Here is a 20,243-nt window from a genome sequence, read left to right as displayed (position 1 = left end):
AATAGGGCCCTCGGTGGGACGGCCCCACGGGGTGTGACCTAGGCTGCCGCCCCTGCCGTTCCAGGCCGGCAGGAGCCTCCGGGGGGCCTGCGGGAGCCCACGTGCGCTGCCGCGGGCGGCCGGCAGAGGGCGCCCCCCACCCCCGGCCTCTACTTTCCGCCGCACGACGGGCCGAGGGGCGGAGCGACCGGATCTCGGGAGATTCTCGCGCGGCAGGCGCCCGTGGCCAACATGGCGGACGCCCAGTTGCTTCTCAAGCGGGGTCCTTCCCGCTCCACGTGGCTGCGGGCCCGCAAGGCTCGGCCCCAGCTCGTCCTCAGCCGCCGGCCCCGCCGCCGGCTCGGGACCCTGCGCTGGTGCGGCCGGAGGCGCCTGCGGCGGCGGCTGCTACAAGCCCAGGCGGCCGGCGCGGACTGGCGGGAGAGCGGCTGCCTGGTGTCGCGCTCGGCCGCCCGGAGGCCCAAGACCGCGGCCCCCAGCCCGGCCCCGGCCGCGGCCCCCGCCCCGAGTTGCCCCACGACCCTCCCCATCCCGCCGGTGCGGCCGGCCGGCCCGGGCCGCGCCTTGCTGCTGCTGCCGCGGGACCAGGTGGGTCGCGCCGGTGGGGGGAGGCTGGCCGGCCGCGATCGGGGGGGGGGGGGGGGGGAATGGGGAGAAGACCGTGCGGGCTCTGCGGCCCCGGGTCGAGAGCGTTCCTCCTGGCGGCGGTGCTGAGCAGGGGGTGACTAGGAACCTGTTGTGGAGCTCTAGGCTTTGAGAGCCGAAGGGAATTTAATAGCAGGAAATAATAGGACCAGCTCACGTTTTCGGGGTGCTTAGAGAGGCCGGGCTCTACGTTCTAAGTGTTTTAGGTTTGTGAACCCTTTTAATACTCTCAGCTCTATGGAGTCATTACCTTCATTTCCGTAAATGTTTACGGACGAAGAAACTGAGGTATAGTTTGGGTAACTTGCTGAAAGGCGTAGAGTAGGGGCAGAGCTAAGACTCAAACCCAGGCAGCTTAATTTCAGGACCTGGGCTCTTCACTTGGATGCTGGTGTGGGAGGTCTTCCTGCAGTGTCGGGGGGATGTGAAAGCCCAGGAACGGGGGAAACTTGGCAGGCAGTGGGCCTTGGTAGAGATAGGTCTGTGACAGCTGCAGAGCCCAGTTCATGGGACCCGCTTGTTTTTCATGTGTCTGTATACACCAGCCATCTCTGTAGCTGTGGTGGGATATGAAATTAGGTTAAGGATAATCAGTACCCGATGGTCACCTAGTACAACGTGTTGTTACTTAGAAGTTACTTGTTATGTGAATAGCAACTAAGAGTTTAGAATTTTATTTTATTTTGGAGAGAGTGAGTGAGCAGGAGCAGGGGAGAGGGGCAGAGGTAGAAAGAGAGAGAATCCCAACCCAAGCAGGCTCTACACGAAGTACAGAGCCTGATGCCGGGCTCGAGCTCCCGAATTGTGAGATCGTGACCTGACCCAAAATCAAGAGTCAGAGGCTGAAACCAACTGAGACACCCAGCACCTCTAGACATATTTTTTATTTTTTATGTTTTTCAAAAAATTTTTTAATGTTTATTTTTGAGAGAGAGAGCCCGTGCGCAGGGAAGGGGCAGAGAGAGGGAGACCCAAAATCCGAAACAGGCTCCAGGCTCTGAGCTGTCAGCACAGAGCCCGACGCGGGGCTTGCATTTACAAACCGTGAGATCATGACCTGAGCTGAAGTCTGATGCTAAACCAACTGAGCCACCCAGGTGCCCCAACACATTTTTTTTTTTTTTTTTTTTTTTTTTTAAGAGGAAGGGGATGCCTTCCTCAGTGGGTGGTGCATGCTACTCTTGGTCTCAGGGTCATCAGTTTGAGGCCCATGTTCAGCATAGAGTTTAGTTAAAAAAAAAAAGTTTTGAAAATTTCAGTCATGGGGACACCTGGATGGCTCAGTCGGTTCAGCGTCCAACTCTTGATTTAGGCTCAGGTCATAACCTCACGGTTAATGGGATCAAGCCCTGCGTGGGGCTCAGCACTGACAGGGTAGAGCCTGCTTGGGATTCTCTCTCCCTCTCTCTGTACTCTTCCCCTGCTCATGCTCTTATGAGTATGCTTTCAAAATTAATTAATTAAAAAATTTTTTTTCAGTCATTAGTAACAGGATTTGTCATGTTATTTCTTTTTTGCCCACCCCCCTTTCCTTGTAGGGTTTTACTTTTAGCGGGATCTGTCGTGTGACGTGCCTCTATGGCCAGGTGCAGGTGTTAGGTTATACCATCAGCCAAGGCCACCCTGCCCAAGATGTCTTCTCTACCTACACTCATTCTCGCCTTACTATCAACGCAGTTCATTATTCTGTGCCTGAGAAAAGCAAGAAGGAGGTGAAAAGGGAAGCCCGAGCTTTGCTCAGATCTCATCTTAACCGGGGTAAGGAAAATAAATGGATAATTTACTGAGGGTATACTATAATAAGGCTAGTGTTATTATTTTTATCTTTTTGTAATGTTTATTTTTGAGAGAGAGACAGAGCGCAGGCGGGGAGGGGCAGAAAGAGAGGGAGACACAGAATTGGAAGCAGGCTCCAGGCTCTGAGTCATCAGCACAGAGCCCGACGCGGGGCTCAAACCCATGAAGCATGAGATCATGAGCTGAGCTGAAGTCAGACTCCCAACCAACTGAGCCATCCATGCGCCCCCAGTAATATTTGTATTTTTGTTTTTACTTTTGTTTATTTTGAGAGACAGCACAAGTGGGGGAGGGGCAGAGAGAGAGGGAAAGAGAGAGAATCCCAAGCAGGCTCCACATTGCTGGCCCAGAGCCCAGCACGGGGCTCAAACCCACAAAACTGTGAGATCATGACCTGGACCTAAACGCTTAACCAACTGCGACACCCAGGTGTCCCCAAGGCTAATATTTTTAGATGCTTCCTATTGCCTAGATATTGTACACTTTTCTGTGTCTATTTAAACCTTCACATGGGTCTTGTGAGTGAAACTTATTTTCACCATTTTTCAGATGAGAAAAGTTACCCAAGGCCACACAGCTAGAGTGTGGCCAAAGCAATCCTGGATTGACTTCTCTCTCCATCCAGGTGTGTTCTTATTATGCAGTATGGTTTCTTGAAGAAGGCCCTTAACATAATTACTGCTCTCAAAAAGTTGACAATTCAGCTGAGGAGAGGGTGGTCCTAAACAGTGTAGAATTTAACGAAGTTACTATTTTTTTTCTTTTTCTTTCTTTCTCTCTTTCTTTTCTTTTCTTTTCTTTTCTTTTTATTTTATTATTTTTATTTATTTATTTTAATTTATTTTTAAAATTTTCATCCAAGTTAGTTAGCATATAGTGCAACAGTGATTTTAGGAGTAGATTCCTTAGTGCCCCTTACCCATTTAGCCCATCCCCCCTCCCACAACCTCTCCAGTAACCCTCTGTTTGTTCTCCATATTTAAGAGTCTCTTATGTTTTGATCCCTTCCTGTTTTTATATTCTTTTTGCTTCCCTTCCCTTACGTTCATCTGTTTTGTATTTTAAAGCCTTCATATGAGTAAAGTCATATGATGTTTGTCTTTCTCTGACCGACTAATTTCGCTTAGCATAATACCCTCCAGTTCCATCCACGTAGTTGCAAATGACAAGATTTCATTCTTTTTGACTGCCGAGTAATATCCCATTGTATATATATATATACCACATCTTCCTTTTTTTTTTTTTTAATTTTTTAAAATTTATTTTTGAGAGAGAGAGAGAGCAAGTGCAAGCATGAGTGGTAGAGGGGCAGAGAGAGGAGACACAGAATCTGAAGCATGCTCCAGGCTCTGAGCTGTCAGCACAAAGCCTGATGATACGGGGTTTGAACTCACCAACCGCGAGACCATGACCTGAGTCAAAGTCGAACGCTTAACCCACAAAGCCACCAGGCACCCCAATATACCACGTCTTCTTTATCCATTCATCCATCGATGGACATTTGGGTTCTTTCCATACTTTGGCTATTGTTGATAGTGCTGCTATAAACATTGGGGTGCACGTGCCCCTTCGAAACAGCATACCTGTATCCCTTGGATAGATACCTAGTAGTGCGGTTGCTGGGCCCTTGAGTCGTTCTGTTTTTAATTTTTTGAGGAACCTCCATATTGTTTTCCAGAGTGGTTACACCAGTTTGCATTCCCATCTTTTTTTTTTTTTTTTTTTTTCCTAATGTTTGTTTATTTTTGGGAGAGAGAGAGAGCGCATGCCTGCATGCACAGAGGAAAGGCACAGAGAGAAGGAGCCAGAATCCCAAGCAGGGTCTGTGCTGTTAGCGCAGAGTGCAACTCAGGGCTCGATCCCATGAACTGAACCATGAGATCGTGACCTGAGCTGAAATCGAGAGCCAGTCGCTTAACCCGCTGAGCCCCCCGGGCACCCCTGGAGTTACTATTTCTAAGGTACTTAATTTTTCTTTTTGCAGATGACAGATGCTGGTTGATGAAGAATTTTTCTCCTCTGTGTTCCATTGTGATGTTGGAACAGCTGAGAACCTCCACCGTAAACTTCTTAGTCAGCCACCCGGGTTTATCTTACGTCTTTGTACAAGAGGTGCGACCAGTTTTCATTCAGAGTTGTGCTCGTTAGTTTCACCAGAGCAGTCCTATCAGATGACTGTAGGATGCGCGATTAGAGAGCAGCGTGGCTGTTGTGCTGTGCTGCGGGTTGTACAAAATGTCATACGTGTATATGGTGAAAAGGTGTGTGTAGAACGGTCTGTCATGAGAAATGTCTCCCCTTCCCCGTGTTGTTCCCTAGCGAAAGCCGTTCTTTCATATTGTAAGTGGTTAAATGCCTTTTGGAGTTGTTATTTATTTTTTCGAAGTTTTGTTTTAACCTCCCTCTCAACGTGGGGCTCAAACACAGAACCTGAGGGTCAGGAGTTGCATGCTTTACCGACTGAGCCAGCCAGGTGCCCCGACTTTTGGAATTTTTCAAATGGTTTTCTTTTTTTTTCTTTTTTTTCTTTTTAAATGATTATTTTTGAGGGGGTGGAGAGAGAGAGAGAGAAAGAGAGGGAGACAGAGCACATGCGGGGAGGGGTGGCAGAGACAGAGAGAGAGACAGACTCCGAAGCAGGGTCCAGGCTCCGAGGTGTCAGCACAGAGCCCGACGTAGGGCTCAGACTCACGAACCATGAGATCGTGACCTGAGCTGAAGTTGGAAGCTTAACCGACTGAGCCACCCAGGCACCTCCGGATGGTTATCTTTTTATCTTAATTCATTCGCTTGAGACAGTAAATAAATTTTTCTCTGTGAATGTACGTTGGTGCACTATACTTTCTGTCATGTCTCTGTCGTCTCCGAAGTTTTGCTGGTCACGTTCTTAATTTCTTAACAGTCAGGCTCTGTTTCTGTAATTGTTTCCCATGAGCCATAAATTGAGCCTAACCTGCAGGATTTTTATCAGGCTGACTGGATGTGAGGCATGGGGAAGAATCAGGGATGACATCAAGCTCAAGCTAGTTAGCCTACCCGCCCGGGTGCGTGGAGTTACTGACGTGGGGGTGGTGTAGGAGTTGCAGATTGAGATGTTGGCTTTGAGGTGCCTGTTAGACCATTGGAGATGTCAAGTGGCCAGTTGCATGCGTGATTCTGGAGTTGGGAGCTTTCAGCAGAATGGTCTCTGGGCCGTGAGATGGGATAATAACACCAAGGGAGTGGATACAGAGAGGTAGAGAGGTTCAAAGTCTGAGCCCTTAGGCGCTGAGACCAGAAGAGGTGTGGATGAGGGAACAGCAGAGGCTGAGACAGAGTGGTCACTGATGGTAGAGAAAAACCAGGGTGTGGTCAAGAGGTGTTCAGAGGAGCTGGACGTGGGCAGTTGTGGCAGATGCTGATGGTAGGTGAGGCCTGAGAAGGGAGCTTGCGTGTAGGCGTGTGGTCTGGACTAGCGTGTCCGCAGTAGACCGCTGGGGCGGGTGGGGCAGACTGATTGGAATAAGGTCGGGAGCCTGGGCAGAGAGCAACTCTCAGGTTTAATAGTAAGAGATTTTGCCTTTGTAGAGTTAAGCGGTACGGGGAAGGAGAGAAATGACACAGTATTTGGAGGAGTGTGGTCAGAGTTTTGTTTTTTGTTCAGATGGATGAAAAAACCCCAACAGGTTTGGACACAGCAGGTGCGAATGATCTAGAGCGGGGAGGGTGCCGAGGATGCGGCAGAGAGGTGAGGACACTCGAAGTGAGGCGTCCCGAAGGAAGGCTTCTGGTTCTGGTGTCTGCAGGCCTGGGGCAGTGGCCTTGGGAGCACAGGCAGCTGACCTAGAGTAGGAGTAGCCGGAGGAAATGGCGGGATGGGCTGCGGGGGTGTGCGGGTCGGGGGGGCCGCCAAGTAGAAGTTCTCTTCTGAGTGGTTCGTTTTGCTCCAGGAAGCAGATCAGGATCATCATCACTGAGTGGGAGCAGAGCTAGTACGTAGGTGTTGGAGGTTTGAGTGACAGAAGGTATGAAATGGGGTCAGGACAGTGAATGCACTGTTGTGGTTGCATCAGTTTAATCTAGCGCAGAAGCCAGTAGCTTGTTGAGGACCGTGGAGGAGGAGGTGGAGGCCCCGTGTTACTGAGATTTGCTTCTTGTAAGCGAAGATTCTAAACGCCTTGATTTTTTTTTTTTCCATTTATTTTTAACTTTATTTATTTATTTTTTTCTGGGACTTCACCACCACCGTTTATATTCCTTATGCTCTTTCTTGGGTAACTTTCCTCCCCCAATGTGTGTTACTACATTCTAGCCTTATTTCTTCATATCTGGCAGATGGTGAACTTTATATGATCTCATAAGATGTTCTTTTTTTTTTTCTCCCCAGGAGTTATTCTTATTTTACTCTCCGTGACTGATAGTTGAGCAGAGTATAGAGTCTTTTCCTCAAAACCTTGAAGGCCTTGCTCCATTGTTCTCTAGAATTCAGAGTTGCTGATAGGAAGTCACACACCAGACCGATTCTCGTGCCTTCTACGATGTCTTTATCTTGGGGGTGATGAATTGCATGAGGATATGATCGTGCATGGGGGGCTCTTCCTTGATCTTCTTCACCTTCACCCCAGAGGACTTATTCCCTCCGAACCCCACCTGCGTCCGCGAGGGTCTGCTCTTGATGCTGTGGGTTGCTTCCGTGGTTTCCTGTTACTTCCGCTGGAGCGCCAGTGGGTTAGCGGGCCTGTCTTCCGCGTGCTCTCAGCTCTGTGCATGTTCTTTGTCTTTTTACTTTATGTTTTTGGAGACTGCCTTGATGTTACTCTAAATCACCAACCTGTTGGACAGCTGTGGTCTTCTGTTGAATTGTTCTTGGGGCAATCACTTTTATATTTGCACAGGTTTTCCTTTCCTGGGGGGGCCTCCTGCAGAGGTGACGGCAGCCTGGAAGTACGTGTGAGCTAGGAGGACAGGTAGGGGTGACTGCAGGGACAGCTGACGAGCATTACGGAAGAGTTGGCTTTGGGCGTGAGAGAAAGGAGGGACCAGGTTTGTCTTTTGTAGCTCACAACTGTTTGAGGTTTACTAGCCTAGACCTAGACGACGAAACGTGCACTGTGTTCATCTTTTCTTAAAGCTTACATTGTTAATTTCAGAGCCCAACCTTCCAGATTAACTCTGAACATTTAGCCCTGAGGTCTGTTGGCATCAAAAGAGAGAAGAAGAAGAACGGCCTTCGTTTAACTGAGAGTGCCCTGTCTGCCATGGAAGAGCTGGTCACTGTGTCCTGTGGTGAGTGGCGCGTAGTGATAAACGGAGTGTTCGTCCACCAGAGCCTCAGAGGGTTATGATTTGCGATTAGAGCCCTAAAGAAGGTGGCTAATCCTAGGCGTCAATGTTTCTTTTGCCTCCAGAAGAAGTAGACGGCTGCCCTGTCATTCTGGTTTGTGGCTCTCAGGACGTTGGAAAGTCAACGTTTAATAGATACCTGATTAACCAGTTGCTAAATAGGTAAGAGTGGGGGTTTTTTTTTGTTTTTATTTTTTGTTTCTTAATTTTTTTTTTGTTTAGACACGTTATTAGATTTGGGGCATGAAATAGGATTTTTGACTTAAGAAACTAGACAGGAATACATCTTGACATCTAAGTAGAGATTGTCTATAAGACTGTGCAAAGCCGCTCAGCTGAGCAATGACCGTCTCTGTTCTGCTGTGTTTGGGAGCGAGACAGTGACTGACCTCGCTTATCAGCGAGGGGGCAAGAGGGGCCGCCTGTCTTAGATTCTGTATTTGTCCATACCCAGAGGTTCAGAGTAGGGGAAATTCCGTTGTATTTCGAAAGTAAAATTTTAGGTAGTACCAAGTTGTATCCATATTGTGAGTGGACACTATGACCGTGCCTGCACATTTTCTTTTCGTTGATTGTCATGTTTGGAGCATCCAACCTAAAAGACTATAAAAGGGTGGATTATGCCTGTGTGTTGCATAAAATCTATGAGATCTTATGTATTCATTTGACATAGTAAAGCTAGCTAAGGTTTTCTTTCTTCCTTTCAAATTTTCAGTATTTCCTGTGTTGACTATTTGGAATGTGATCTGGGACAGACAGAATTTACGCCTCCAGGTTGCATTTCCTTACTTAATATTACAGAACCAATTCTAGGTATGTATTACACGTTTCTTTTTTTTTTTTTTTTTTTTTAATGTTTATTTATATTTGAGAGAGAGACTGAACACAAACAGGGGAGGGGCAGAGAGAGAGGGAGACACAGAATCTGAAGCAGGCTCCAGGCTTTGAGCTGTCGGCACGAACCCAACAAAGGGCTTGAGCTCACGAGCTATGAGATAATGACCTGAGCTAACGTAGGATGCTTCACCGACTGAGCCACCCAGCCTCCCCCCCCCCGCCACCTTTTTTTAATGTTTGTTTATATTAGCGAGAAAGTGTGTTGTATATTTCTTAAATGTCTTGGTTTTATAAAACTCAAACATAATGATAGAAAAAACTAAAAAAATGAAAAGTATAAATATGAAAAAAAAGAAAGTGTAAAAGTGAATATTCCCCCTTCCACCCAAACTCCCGGTCTTCTTTTTTTTTTTTTTTTTTTAATTTTTTTTTTTTCAACGTTTTTTATTTATTTTTGGGACAGAGAGAGACAGAGCATGAACGGGGGAGGGGCAGAGAGAGAGGGAGACACAGAATCGGAAACAGGCTCCAGGCTCCGAGCCATCAGCCCAGAGCCTGACGCGGGGCTCGAACTCACGGACCGTGAGATCGTGACCTGGCTGAAGTCGGACGCTTAACCGACTGCGCCACCCAGGCGCCCCGTCCCCCGGTCTTCTTATAACGGTTCTCCTAGCTTCCAAAAAACAAAACTATGGTAATTTTCTAGGGTTCCATTTTGGTAAATGGAACCAATACCCACTTTGTTGTGTGTAAATCAGAAACATACCTTCCTATAGTATTTACATTTTATGTAACCATATATAATGATTTAAACCTAGAAATTACATTGACACAGTACTGTTAACTACAGATTTTAATCAAAATCCATCAGTTATCCTACTAACATCCTTTTTATGGTCCAGAATCCAACCCAGAATCCCATGTTGCTTTTTTTTAATGGTAAAATATACAAAATGTGATACTATTTACTGTTTTAACCACTGATAAGCGTACAGTTCAGTGACATTAAGTACGTTCACAGTGTTACGTAGCCATCACCACCTACATCCAAAATTTTTTCGTCATCCCAAACTGAGATGCTGTCCCTGTTAAATAGCACCTGTCCTCCTTCCTGCTCCTGGTGACCTCTATTTTGCTTTCTGTCCCTGTGAGTTCACCTGCTCCAAGCCCCTCCTGTAGGCGAGACCTTAACAATATCTGTCCTTGGGTGACTGTTTTTTTCACTAAGCATAATTTTTTTTTTCTTTTTGCTGATTTTAAAAGATTTATTCATTTATTTGGGGCGGGGTGGAGAGAATATAAGTGGGGAAGGGGCAGAGAGGAAGGGAGACACAGAATCCGAAGCAGGCTCCAGGCTCTGAGCTGTCGGTGCAAAGCCCAACACGGGGCTCAGACCTACCAACTGTGAGATTATGACCTGAGCCAAAGTCAGACACTTAACCGACTGAGCCACCCAGAGGCCCCAATGATCAGTCTTCTTACGAACACAGGGTGCCTTTCCAGTTTTTTAGCTCTTTAATTTCTTTCAGCAAAATTTTGTGATTTTCAGTGTGGAAGTCTTTCACTTCCTTGGTTAGATTTGTTCCTAAGGATTGGATTCTTCTAGCTAATACTGTAAGTGGAATTGCTCTCCTAATTTCCTTTCCAGATTCTTCACTACTGGTATATTGAAACACATGTGATTTTTGTGTGTTGACCACGTACCCTGCAACTTTGCTGAATTCCCGTATTACCTCCAGTAGGTTTCCTACGGATTTCTTTGGATTTTCTTTTTTTTTTTTTTTTTTTTAATTTTTTTTTTTTTAACGTTTATTTATTTTTGAGACAGAGAGAGGCAGAGCATGAACAGGAGAGAGGCAGAGAGAGAGGGAGACACAGAATCCGAAACAGGCTCCAGGCTCTGAGCTGTCAGCACAGAGCCCGACGTGGGGCTCGAACTCACAGACCATGAGACCATGACCTGAGCCGAAGTCGGGACGCTTAACCGACCAAGCCACCCAGGCGCCCCTGGATTTTCTAGATAGAAGATCGTCATCTGTGGATAGAAATAGTTTTACGTCTTCCTTCCAGTTTGGATGCCTTCAATTCCTTTTTCCTGTCTAAGAAAAGGCTAGGACCTCCAGTACAGTGTTGAATAGGAGGAAACATTTCTTATTCCTCATCTTAGAGGGAATGCGCTTCACCATGCTGTCAGCTGTGGGTTTTCATTGTCAGTTGCGTTCCTTCTCCAGGGTGAAGAAGCTGCCTTCTTTTTCTAGCGTGTGGAATGTTTGTTGTCATGAAAGGGCGTTAGGTTTTTGTCAAGTGCTTTTTCTGTGTCTGTCAAGATAGTTGTGTGATTTTTGTTTGGTTGACTTTTAAATTTTATTTATTTATTTAGAAAATTTTTTTAAGTTTATTTATTTTGAGAGAGAGAGAGAGAGCATGCACATGAGCAGGGGAGGAGGCAGAGAGAGAGAGAGAGAATCCCAAGCAGTCTCCAAGCATGGAGCCCAGCATGGAGCTTGATCCCATGAACTTTGAGATCATGACCTGAGCTGAAATCAAAAGTCAGACGCTTAACTGACTGAGACACCCAGGCACCCCTGTTTAGTTGACTTTTAACAGGTTTAAGACTTGAGTTTTAAAGTAATCTCTGTACCCCATGTGGGGTTTGAACTGGTAACCCTGAGATCAAGAGTTTCACGCTCTATTGACTGAGCCAGCCAGGCATTCCTGTTTAGTTGACTTTTAAGAGAAGCAGATGATATATCAGGTTGCTGGATATGTTCTAGATTTAACAGACTTTTTGACAATGAGAATAAGTAGAGCATTCACGTTGCTTTTACAGTTTTATCAAAACTAATTGTTTGGACTTTGCTCTTTAGCTGGTTTCATTGTTCCTTTGTTTCTTTTATGTTTTCCCCAGTGCATTTACTTTTCTTTTTTACCCCTTAATATTTCAGTAGGTGTTTCCCCAAACAAGGACACTCCGCTATATAATCCTAATGCAGCCACCAAATCAGAGCAGCTGAACTGGTGGAATACTGTCCCTCGTACATCATCCAGCTGCCTGCCCCGGCCCAGCGTATATTTGCAAATCTTTAGTCCTCGGTCTGGAGCAGTTCCTCCAGCTTTCCTTATCGTTCATGACCTTGGCAATTTGGAAGAGTACCTGTCGAGTGCCCCTCATGGCTTGATTGACATGTGGTGCTGTGTTCTCAGTGCATCATTTCAGCAAGCTGTCAGTTGGCCCTGTCACCAGAGAGGTTGCCTCTGATCATTTGGTTAAGATAAGTGTTTGCCAGGGTTTTCCACTCTGTCTGTAACTAGGTGTATTATTTGTTACTTCTTCTGGGGTGTCACTGCTTGTAGATCCCCTCGGTGGACAGAGCTAGGAAATACATGCACGTTTAAACCCATACATGTATATTATGTGCATACGTATTCGTACATACGTGTATACACTACGTTTATGCTTCTGTGTACATATTTTCTATTTATCAAGAGCCACAAGTTTACTGCAGTCATTCTGATTCTGGTCTGACACCCTGAGTTTATTCTAGTTAGCCTTCCTCCTCCCGTATTTATAAGTTCCATATTTGATGATAACAACTCTGGCTGTGATTGTTGTCAGTGTATTTGCATATTTACTCAGTCTCTTTGTATTTGTTCAATCCCTCTGCTGTGCAGGCCACTTCCTCAGCTGTGGGCTGCCCCAAGTCCCCTTACTCCACCTTTGAGGGGAGCCTTGCCAGCCCTGTCCCAGGTGGCCTGGCACCAACCACATTAACCATGGCCCTCACCCTGCTGACCGTGGTGCCATGTGGTCCTGGTCACCAGCCAGATAAGGGAAGTAGGTCAGTTTTGACGGACTGGTGCTACGGTTAGGAATGTTTGCTCTGGGGGCACCTGGGTGGCTCAGTTGGTTAAGCAAGCGTCCAACTCTTGATTTCAGCTCAGGTCATGATCTCGCAGTTCATAGGTTCGAGCCCTGTGTGGGGCTGTGTTGACAGCACGGAAACTTGTTGGGTTTCTCTGTCTTCTCTCTATCTCTGCCCGTCCCCCATTCACGTTCTCCCTCTTCCTCTCCCTCTCCCTCTTTCTCAAAAAATAAATAAATAAACATTAAAAAAAAAAAGAAAAAAGGAACGTTTTCTCTGGAGCTGAATCACCTGAGTTCAAGCGCAGTTGGTATCTACTAGCTGTATGACCTTGGTCAATTAATCTGTGTCCTCCTCTATAAAAATGGGCGTAGTAATACTACCTACGTCATAGGATTTTTGTGAAAATTAGAGACTACTTGTGAAATACATGGGGCATAGGAAGTGCTACATGCTAGTGAGTGATTGCTGCTTACTTGTCCGAGGATGGGGACATGGTTTTGTTCACACGTGTATCCTGAGTATCTAGAAAGATACTGACTTGGCTCACTGAGCATCAGTGTCTTGTCGGTGCTCAGTAAACGAATGGCCATGTTAGGACATAATAAGAATTGGGATTAATTATATGTGACAATGAGGGGGTGTGCCTGGGTGGCTCCTTTGGATAAATATCCAACTTCAGCTCAGGTCATGATCTCACAGTTCATGAGTTTGAGCCCCTGTCGGGCTCTGTGCTGACAGCTGGGAGCCTGGAGCCTGCTTTGGATTCTGTGTCTCCCTCTCTTTCTGCCCCTCCCCCACTTCCACTCTGTCTCTGTCTCTCTCAAAAATAAACATTAAAAGAACATGAAGATGTCTTTGTATTAAATTTAAAGCTAAGTTTTTTTTTTGGTTTTTTTTTTTTAAGAGAGAAGGCACAAGTGAGCGAGGGGCAGAGAGGGAGAGAAAGAGAAGTGGGGCTCGTGTTCACCTGATGTAGGACTTGAACTCACTAACCCTGAGATCATGACCTTAATGACTGAGCCCCCCAGACGCCCTGAAAGCTTAGAATTCTGAAAACGAGATACAGCTATTCCTAGTGGTAGGATAATCTTTGACTTCTTGCGAATCTTTGTCACTGGCAATGGCCGACACGGAGCCCTCGCCTCTTTTTAAATAGTCCTGCAAACTCTCACCTTTATCTTCCTAGGACCACCTTTTACTCACCAGAGGACACCGCAGAAAATGGTATATTATGGGAAACCTTCTTGTAAAAACAACTATGAGAATTATATTGAGATAATACAGTACGTGTTCAGCTCCTACAAGAGAGAGGCCCCTCTCATCGTCAACACGATGGGCTGGGTGTCAGGTAAGCCTGTGGAGGCGCATCTCGCAGCAAAGGGTGGGCGGTACGAGTAAGCTTTTGGCTTCTGGCCGTAACGCTGAAGCCCCGTTCTTAGGAAATCGTTCTTACTGATCTTTCTGTGTCACAGACAGATGTACCGTTTTCTCGTAGAAACGTGTCCTTGCATTTTAGTGTGCTAACTGCTCGTGTCACCTTCCTCACAGATAACGGGCTTCTGCTTCTCATCGATCTCATCCGGCTGCTGTCTCCCAGCCACGTGGTCCAGTTCAGTTCCGGGCGGAGTAAGTACATGCCAAACCTCACTCCTGACTATGTAGACGACATGGACGGCCTGTACACAAAGAGCAAGTCCAGAATCCGGAACAGAGGTTTCCAGCTGGCGGAGTTTACAGAGAGTTTGGAATTTGCCGATGAAGAAAAGGAGAGTCCCGTTGTGTTCACTGGACATAAGCTGATTTGCGTCCAGTCAGACTTTGCATTTAGAAAAACGCCAAGAAATAGGTGAGTCAGCCACCGTGGATGGAGGATAGAGTTCTCTTCAGTGTAATAAGCCTCTCTGCTCTCATTTCCTTAAAGGGAAGAATTTCTCTACAAATGTTCAAATCTCTGCCACTGCTACATGTTTATGAAGGAGAATCGGCTGTTTTCTGAGCCATTATTTTCCCAATGGAAATATAGACAGTCCCTGATTTAAGATGGTTTGATTTCCAAAAAAAAATTTTAGGGGTGCCTGGGCGGCTCAGCCGGTTAAGTGTCCAACTTTGGCTCAGGTCATGATCTCATGGTTCGTGGGTTCAAGCCCCGCGTTGGGCTCTTGGCTGACAGCTCAGAGCCTGGAGCCTGCTTCAGATTCTGTGTCTCCCTCTCTCTCTGCCCCTCCCCTACTCGTGCTCTGTTTCTCCTTCTCTCAAAAATAAACATTTAAAAATTTTAAAAAACTTTTTTTAATTTTTCTTTTTTTTAAAGTTTATTTATTTATTTTTGAGAGAGACAGTACAAGCAGGGGAGGGGCAGAAAGGTAGGGAGACACAGAATCCGAAGCAGGCTCTGGGGTCTGACCTGTCAGTACAGAGCCCGATGCGGAGCTTGGACCCATGAATCCTGAGATCATGACCTGAGCCAAGTCAGATGCTCAACTGACTGAGCCCCTCAGTCGCCCCAGTGTGTGAGGTGTCTTAAAGGCGTTTTCATCCTTCCATATTTTCAGCTTCCGGTGGGTGTATGAGGATGAAACCACATCATAGGTTGAGGAAGACCCATAGCCAGAAGCGGCCTCCAGCTCTGGTTGCCAAGAGCCTTTATTTAAAGGCGCGTCTTTAGGCATCATGTTTTTCCAGTGGGTTTACAGAAAGGCAGGGTGTGCCAATGTCAAGGTGGGAGTGTGTGCTCGTGTATGTATAATCTGTGTAATGACCAACGTACTGTGTTTCTGAACGGGAGGTGGATGTGTAAGGTTAAATCTCTACTTCGTTCTGATTTACTTTTCAGAGAGTCGCATAACAAAGTTCTTCGTGATCTGGCGGTACTGGGTTACCTCGGCCAGCTGCAGCCCCCGGTGCCAAAACCACTTTATCCTTTACATGGTCTGACACCCTATCAGGTAACCTGAACTTGTACGAGGAATTGTCTTTGTTTACTTAGCCAACACTTGTATGGCTTCCTGTGAGCCGGGTGTTCTTCTGGCCTCTTACCCCCAGAACAGCCCTGTTCTGTGGCTTCTGTAACTGCCTCACTTTACAGATGGGAGGTTGAAAGCTCTAGCTTGAGAGTCCACGCTGTTAGCTGCTGCCCTGTGTTGGGCATGACTGTGCTTCGTGCTGGTTAAGAACGTTCTTCCTGGGGGTGCCTGGGTGGCTCAGTCATTTAAGTGACTCTTGATTTCGACTCAGGTCATGATCTCAAGGTTCATGAGTTCGAGCCCTTCATCAGGCTCTGCACTGACAGTACAGAGCCTGCTTGGGATATTCTCTCTCTCTCTCTCTGCCTCTCCCCTGCACACACTTGTGCTCGCTCGCTCTCTCTCAAGAATAAACATTAAAAAAAAAAAAAAAAAAAAAAAGAACGTTCTGCCTCATCCCAGAGGTGGCGCTGGGGAGCCCAGCTCTGCATTTCTACTTTTGAGCTGCGTGTTTTGGTATCTTAGGCGTAAAACAGAGGCTGGGCCAGACCTCCCAAGACGGTCATGTGGAAGCAGTGAGTCTTCACAGTGGTCAGAAGGGGAGGCTCACCCCGCTTGCATTTGCATCTTGGAATCCCCCTAGACTTCACCCCATTCAGGTTATCTGGAGACTTGCTTGAGTCTTGTGTGTCTGTTCAGACAAGAAAGTTCTAGACATCAGTTTAGGTGTCTAGCAAGTGTTGGCTGGCAGAGAACTTCTTTTGAATTTCTCTGTGTTAAATATTTAGCCAATGTTTGTTAGTGTTTCCACTCTGTTTAGATACTTTTTGGTAAGCACTTTGGCCAACATAACTAACTTACTAATCTCTCTCCCTACCTCCTTCCTTCTTCCTTTTCTTTTCTTTTCTTTCTTTCTTTCTTTCTTTCTTTCTTTCTTTCTTTCTTTCTTTCTTTCTTTCTTTCTTTCTTTTTAATATTTATTTTTGAGAAAGTAAGAGAAGGGAGAGACAGAGAGAGGGCGGACAGAGGATCCAAAGCGGGCTCTGTGCTGACAGCAGCGAGCCTGATGTGAGACTTGAACTCACGAACCGCAAGATCATGACCTGAGCCAAAGTCAGATGCTCAACCGACTGAGCCACCCGGGTGGCTCTGGCCAACGTAACTTTAGATAGCTGGTTAGTCAGCTTTTAAAAATTAAAAGTAATCTTTCCAGTTGAACTAATTGAGGGAGATGCACATTTATTTTCCAGGTCCCTTTCAATGCAGTTGCTCTCCGAATTACTCATGCTGACGTCGCTCCTACCCATATATTGTATGCTGTGAATGCCAGCTGGGTTGGTCTCTGCAAGATCCTAGATGATGTTAGAGGGTACGCAAATGGACCAATCCTGCTCGCCCAGACTCCAATCTGTGATTGTTTGGGATTTGGTGAGTGAGAGTAAACCATGTCTGTATATCAACTGAAATTGATCCCCTTCTCCGCCTGTAGATGGCTGGTCTTGACCTTGTATCAGTCTCCAGCTGGAGTGGTCAGAGAGTGTCTCTGGCTTCTATACAGTGGGCCTGGGGGCTGGTGGGCAGGAAGGAAGCAGCATTTTCTCTGCTTCTCCTGCCAGCTCTACATCTAGGATTCTTGAGGGCCCGGTCATGACCTTCTTCTCACTTGACACATTTTCCCTAGGCCACCTGTCCCCATGCTGGGACCCTAGATCTACCTTTAGGCTGATCTCACTGGATCTCTGTATCCTGACTGCGTGTCTGAGTTCCAAGCCCACGTTAGCAGTGTGTGTCTTCACTTGGGTATCTCACTGGCATCTGAGTCCTAGGTCCATGACTGAGGTCCTAATGTTCTCCCCAGAACCCCTCCCGCCCGGCATCCTCTCCTGTTCCCAGGCCTGTGAAGAATCCTTGGAAGATTCACCCTGCCCTGGGTCCACCTGTCCTGGGTCCACCTCTGTTCACCACATTCAACCCGCTAGCAGGTTTTGGTAGCTCGTTTCCCAGGGACGTCAGATTCCTCCGTCCGTCTCATTTCTTCTTACTCTGCCAAGAGTCTGGGCCACCGTTTCCATGCCGGACTTCACGGTCGGGTGGTCTGAGGACAGACATGATCATGTCACACCCTGGTGGTCCCCATCACATGGGCCCAGGACCATTGGCCTCGTACTGGTTCGGGTCCCTTCCTCCTTCTCCAGGCCTACCTCATGTGATTGTCCCCCTGGCTCACTGAGGTCAGTAAATGTCAGGGTATGATTCTAGAAGGGTGCTGGACTTAAGTAACCCAAAATTAGCAACAAAACCCTTAAATAATTACAAATTTTTGCTTCATATACTGCTACTTCGCAGAAGTGTTTCCTCAGAAACTGTGTCACCTGGTACCGACCCTGAAGGAGGAATTGGTGATGGGGAAAGATTGTGTCGTCTGTCTGTTCCTCATGGTGGCTTTTCTCCCTCTGGTCTGTGTGCGCCTTATTGAAGACAGTCCGGGACTCTGGCATATGGACCGCTTTGGTTCCTCACAGCTAAACAAGGAGAAGGGGACTAAGAGTCGTCAGATACTCCCGTCTCTTGGAACTTTGTATTTTCAAAGCAAAACACAGTTGAAATGGAAATTAGTTTTATTTTTTTTATTAAAAAAATTTTTTTTTAATGTTTATTTATTTTTGAGGGAGAGACAGAACACGAGCCGGGGAGGGGCAGAGAGAGAGAGACACAGAATCTGAAGCAAGATCCAGGTTCTGAGCTGTCAGCACAGAGCCCGACGCGGGGCTCGAACCCACGAACCGTGAGATCGTGACCTGAGGTCAGATGCTCAACCGATTGAGTCACCCGGGCCCCCCTGAAATTCTTATTTTAAAAGCCATTCTTTGATTCTCAGTGGTAGGGAGATTTAATATTTTCCAGAAAGGATATCTTAGTGTTTTGTGTGTCTTCAAGGAATTTGTAGAGGGATCGACATGGAGAAGCGGCTGTACCACATCCTCACTCCTGTGCCCCCAGAAGAGCTAAGAAATGTGAATTGCCTATTGGTCGGAGCCATTTCCATTCCGCAGTGTGTCTTCAAGAGCCAGGTGAGCACTCACACTCCCAGGGGCAGCCCTGAAAGTCGCTGGTCGTGTCCATGGCGAAGAGAGTCATGGGAACACGTTATTGTGTGGGAAACTCACACTTGGTTGTAGAAGCTGGATGAGGCAGATAGAGTGTCAGGGTGGCCTCAGAGGTCCAAGACCATGAATTGCCGCCATTTGTGGTCAGGGGTCCAGTGGCAGAGCCATCATCCCAGGAGTAGCTTGTGGGAAAAGAGAGCAGAGGTGATCTCTCCAGGGTTACCCCGTCCTGAGGACAGTCTTTGGGCACATTGATGGGAAGGTCATGTTGGCCAAGGACATCTGTGTGGTGGCCTGAAAGCCAGACTGCAAGGCCTTCTGGCAGCCTGGGGAGGCCATGGACGTCCCACCCCTCCTAGCTGCTTGTCCTAACTTGTGTGAGAGAGAAACACACCCACGCCCACTTACTCTCGGTTAATGTGTTTGTGGAGTTGAATTGGACAGAAAGAAGGCAGTGACCTTTGTGACTGGGCCAGTTGCATCAAGTGAGCTGTCTAGGGGGAGGGGGACCAGAGGCCTTAGGAGTGTGAGGGCCTTTCTCAGACTCTCACTTTCAACAGTATTTTCTGGGGAAGAAAAGAAACACTACAAACTCTGACTGGCAGGACTTGGGACTTTCCCTCATCCTCCTTGTGTTTGTTTCTGTTCCAGCGTGGGCTTGAAGGGACAATACCTTACGTCACAACAGATTATAATTCTAAACTTCCTGGAGCATCAGAGAAAATTGGAGCAAGAGAAACCGAGGAGACACGTGAAGAGAAAGTACACCCGAAACCTAAGCTCTATCGAAAAATAAACTGATACTGGTGTGGTCCATAGGGGCAGGAGCTTTTCTACCAGAAAACTCGTCTCGGTCTGCAGCCTGACGTCAGACTGACGGCGATGGCGGGAATTGTGCAGTGACGCAGCAAGCGAGCTCCCTGGGTAACTCGTGGATCTGTTGAGAGTAAATTTAACTCTTTTTTTTTTTTTTCCTTATGTTTTTCTTATTTATTTTTGAGACAGAGACAGAGCGTGAGCTGGGGAGGGGCAGAGAGAGAGGAAGGCACAGAACCTGAAGCAGGCTCCAGGCTCCCAGCTGTCAGCACAGAGCCTGATCTGGGGCTCGAACTCACAAACCTTAAGGTCATGACCTGAGCCAAAGTCAGACACCCAACCAACTGAGCCACCCAGGCACCTCTAAATTTAACTCTTTTCCAAGCTACGTGATCTAGAGTTCAGCCCTAGTGTACTGTATGGTTCATCGTACTTTTTTATTTTCTAAAGGGTTAAAGCAACAGGAAAAAGTTTGAACATCATTAGAACAGAAAGAACACAGTTGATGCCTCAAAAAACTCTTTAACGTCCTGGTTTTGGGAATCTGAATAAAAATAGGGAAACTGGGGCCACAGAAATCTACCAAAGAGGAAGGAAGGCCGGCCAGCGGGGTCGCAAGCATAACAGGATGTGGGGGCTCCCCTCGTCCTCGAGCAGCGATGGCAGACGGGCAGGAGGTCCAGCAGTGGGCTCCACTTGTGGACGGTCAGGGCCAGGCGGTCGTTCTCATCCCGTCATTTGGTGCTGTCCACGTTCTCTTCCATTCCTGTGGCCTGGTGTGTCCGGTGTTAAAAGATCATGTTTGGTCTGCTCAATTTAATCAAGGCTTAGTAGTTAACAAAGTTTGGACTCAAAAACCCTTTGTATTTTGGGGGTTTTTTTTTGTTTGT

General features: G+C 47.0%; 1 protein-coding gene across 1 annotated transcript; it reads left to right on the top strand.

Annotated features, from left to right (window-relative positions):
* Positions 1-222: 222 nt before the first annotated feature.
* On the top strand, positions 223-19,507 carry NOL9 (nucleolar protein 9). Its single transcript, XM_042951083.1, has 12 exons — positions 223-588; positions 2,184-2,403; positions 4,427-4,554; positions 7,572-7,707; positions 7,830-7,926; positions 8,480-8,577; positions 13,654-13,815; positions 14,016-14,313; positions 15,301-15,412; positions 16,681-16,858; positions 18,368-18,501; positions 19,189-19,507. The coding sequence occupies exons 1-12, from the start codon at positions 232-234 to the stop codon at positions 19,336-19,338; spliced, it is 2,070 nt and encodes a 689-aa protein (XP_042807017.1). The 5' UTR covers positions 223-231; the 3' UTR covers positions 19,339-19,507.
* Positions 19,508-20,243: the final 736 nt, after the last annotated feature.

Source organism: Panthera leo, chromosome C1 (assembly GCF_018350215.1).
Source record: "Panthera leo isolate Ple1 chromosome C1, P.leo_Ple1_pat1.1, whole genome shotgun sequence".
Classification (NCBI taxonomy): Eukaryota; Metazoa; Chordata; class Mammalia; order Carnivora; family Felidae; genus Panthera; species Panthera leo.
This window is presented reverse-complemented; position numbering and strand designations above follow the sequence as displayed.

What these genes read in the sequence shown, in the direction of transcription:
- NOL9 (XM_042951083.1), top strand. Translation starts at nt 232, where the DNA reads ATGGCGGACGCCCAGTTGCTTCTCAAGCGGGGTCCTTCCCGCTCCACG. An exon ending in CAGATCTCATCTTAACCGGG is followed by an intron (nt 2,404 to 4,426) that starts GTAAGGAAAATA and finishes TTCTTTTTGCAG; the next exon opens with ATGACAGATGCTGGTTGATG. An exon ending in ATGGTCTGACACCCTATCAG is followed by an intron (nt 15,413 to 16,680) that starts GTAACCTGAACT and finishes TTTATTTTCCAG; the next exon opens with GTCCCTTTCAATGCAGTTGC.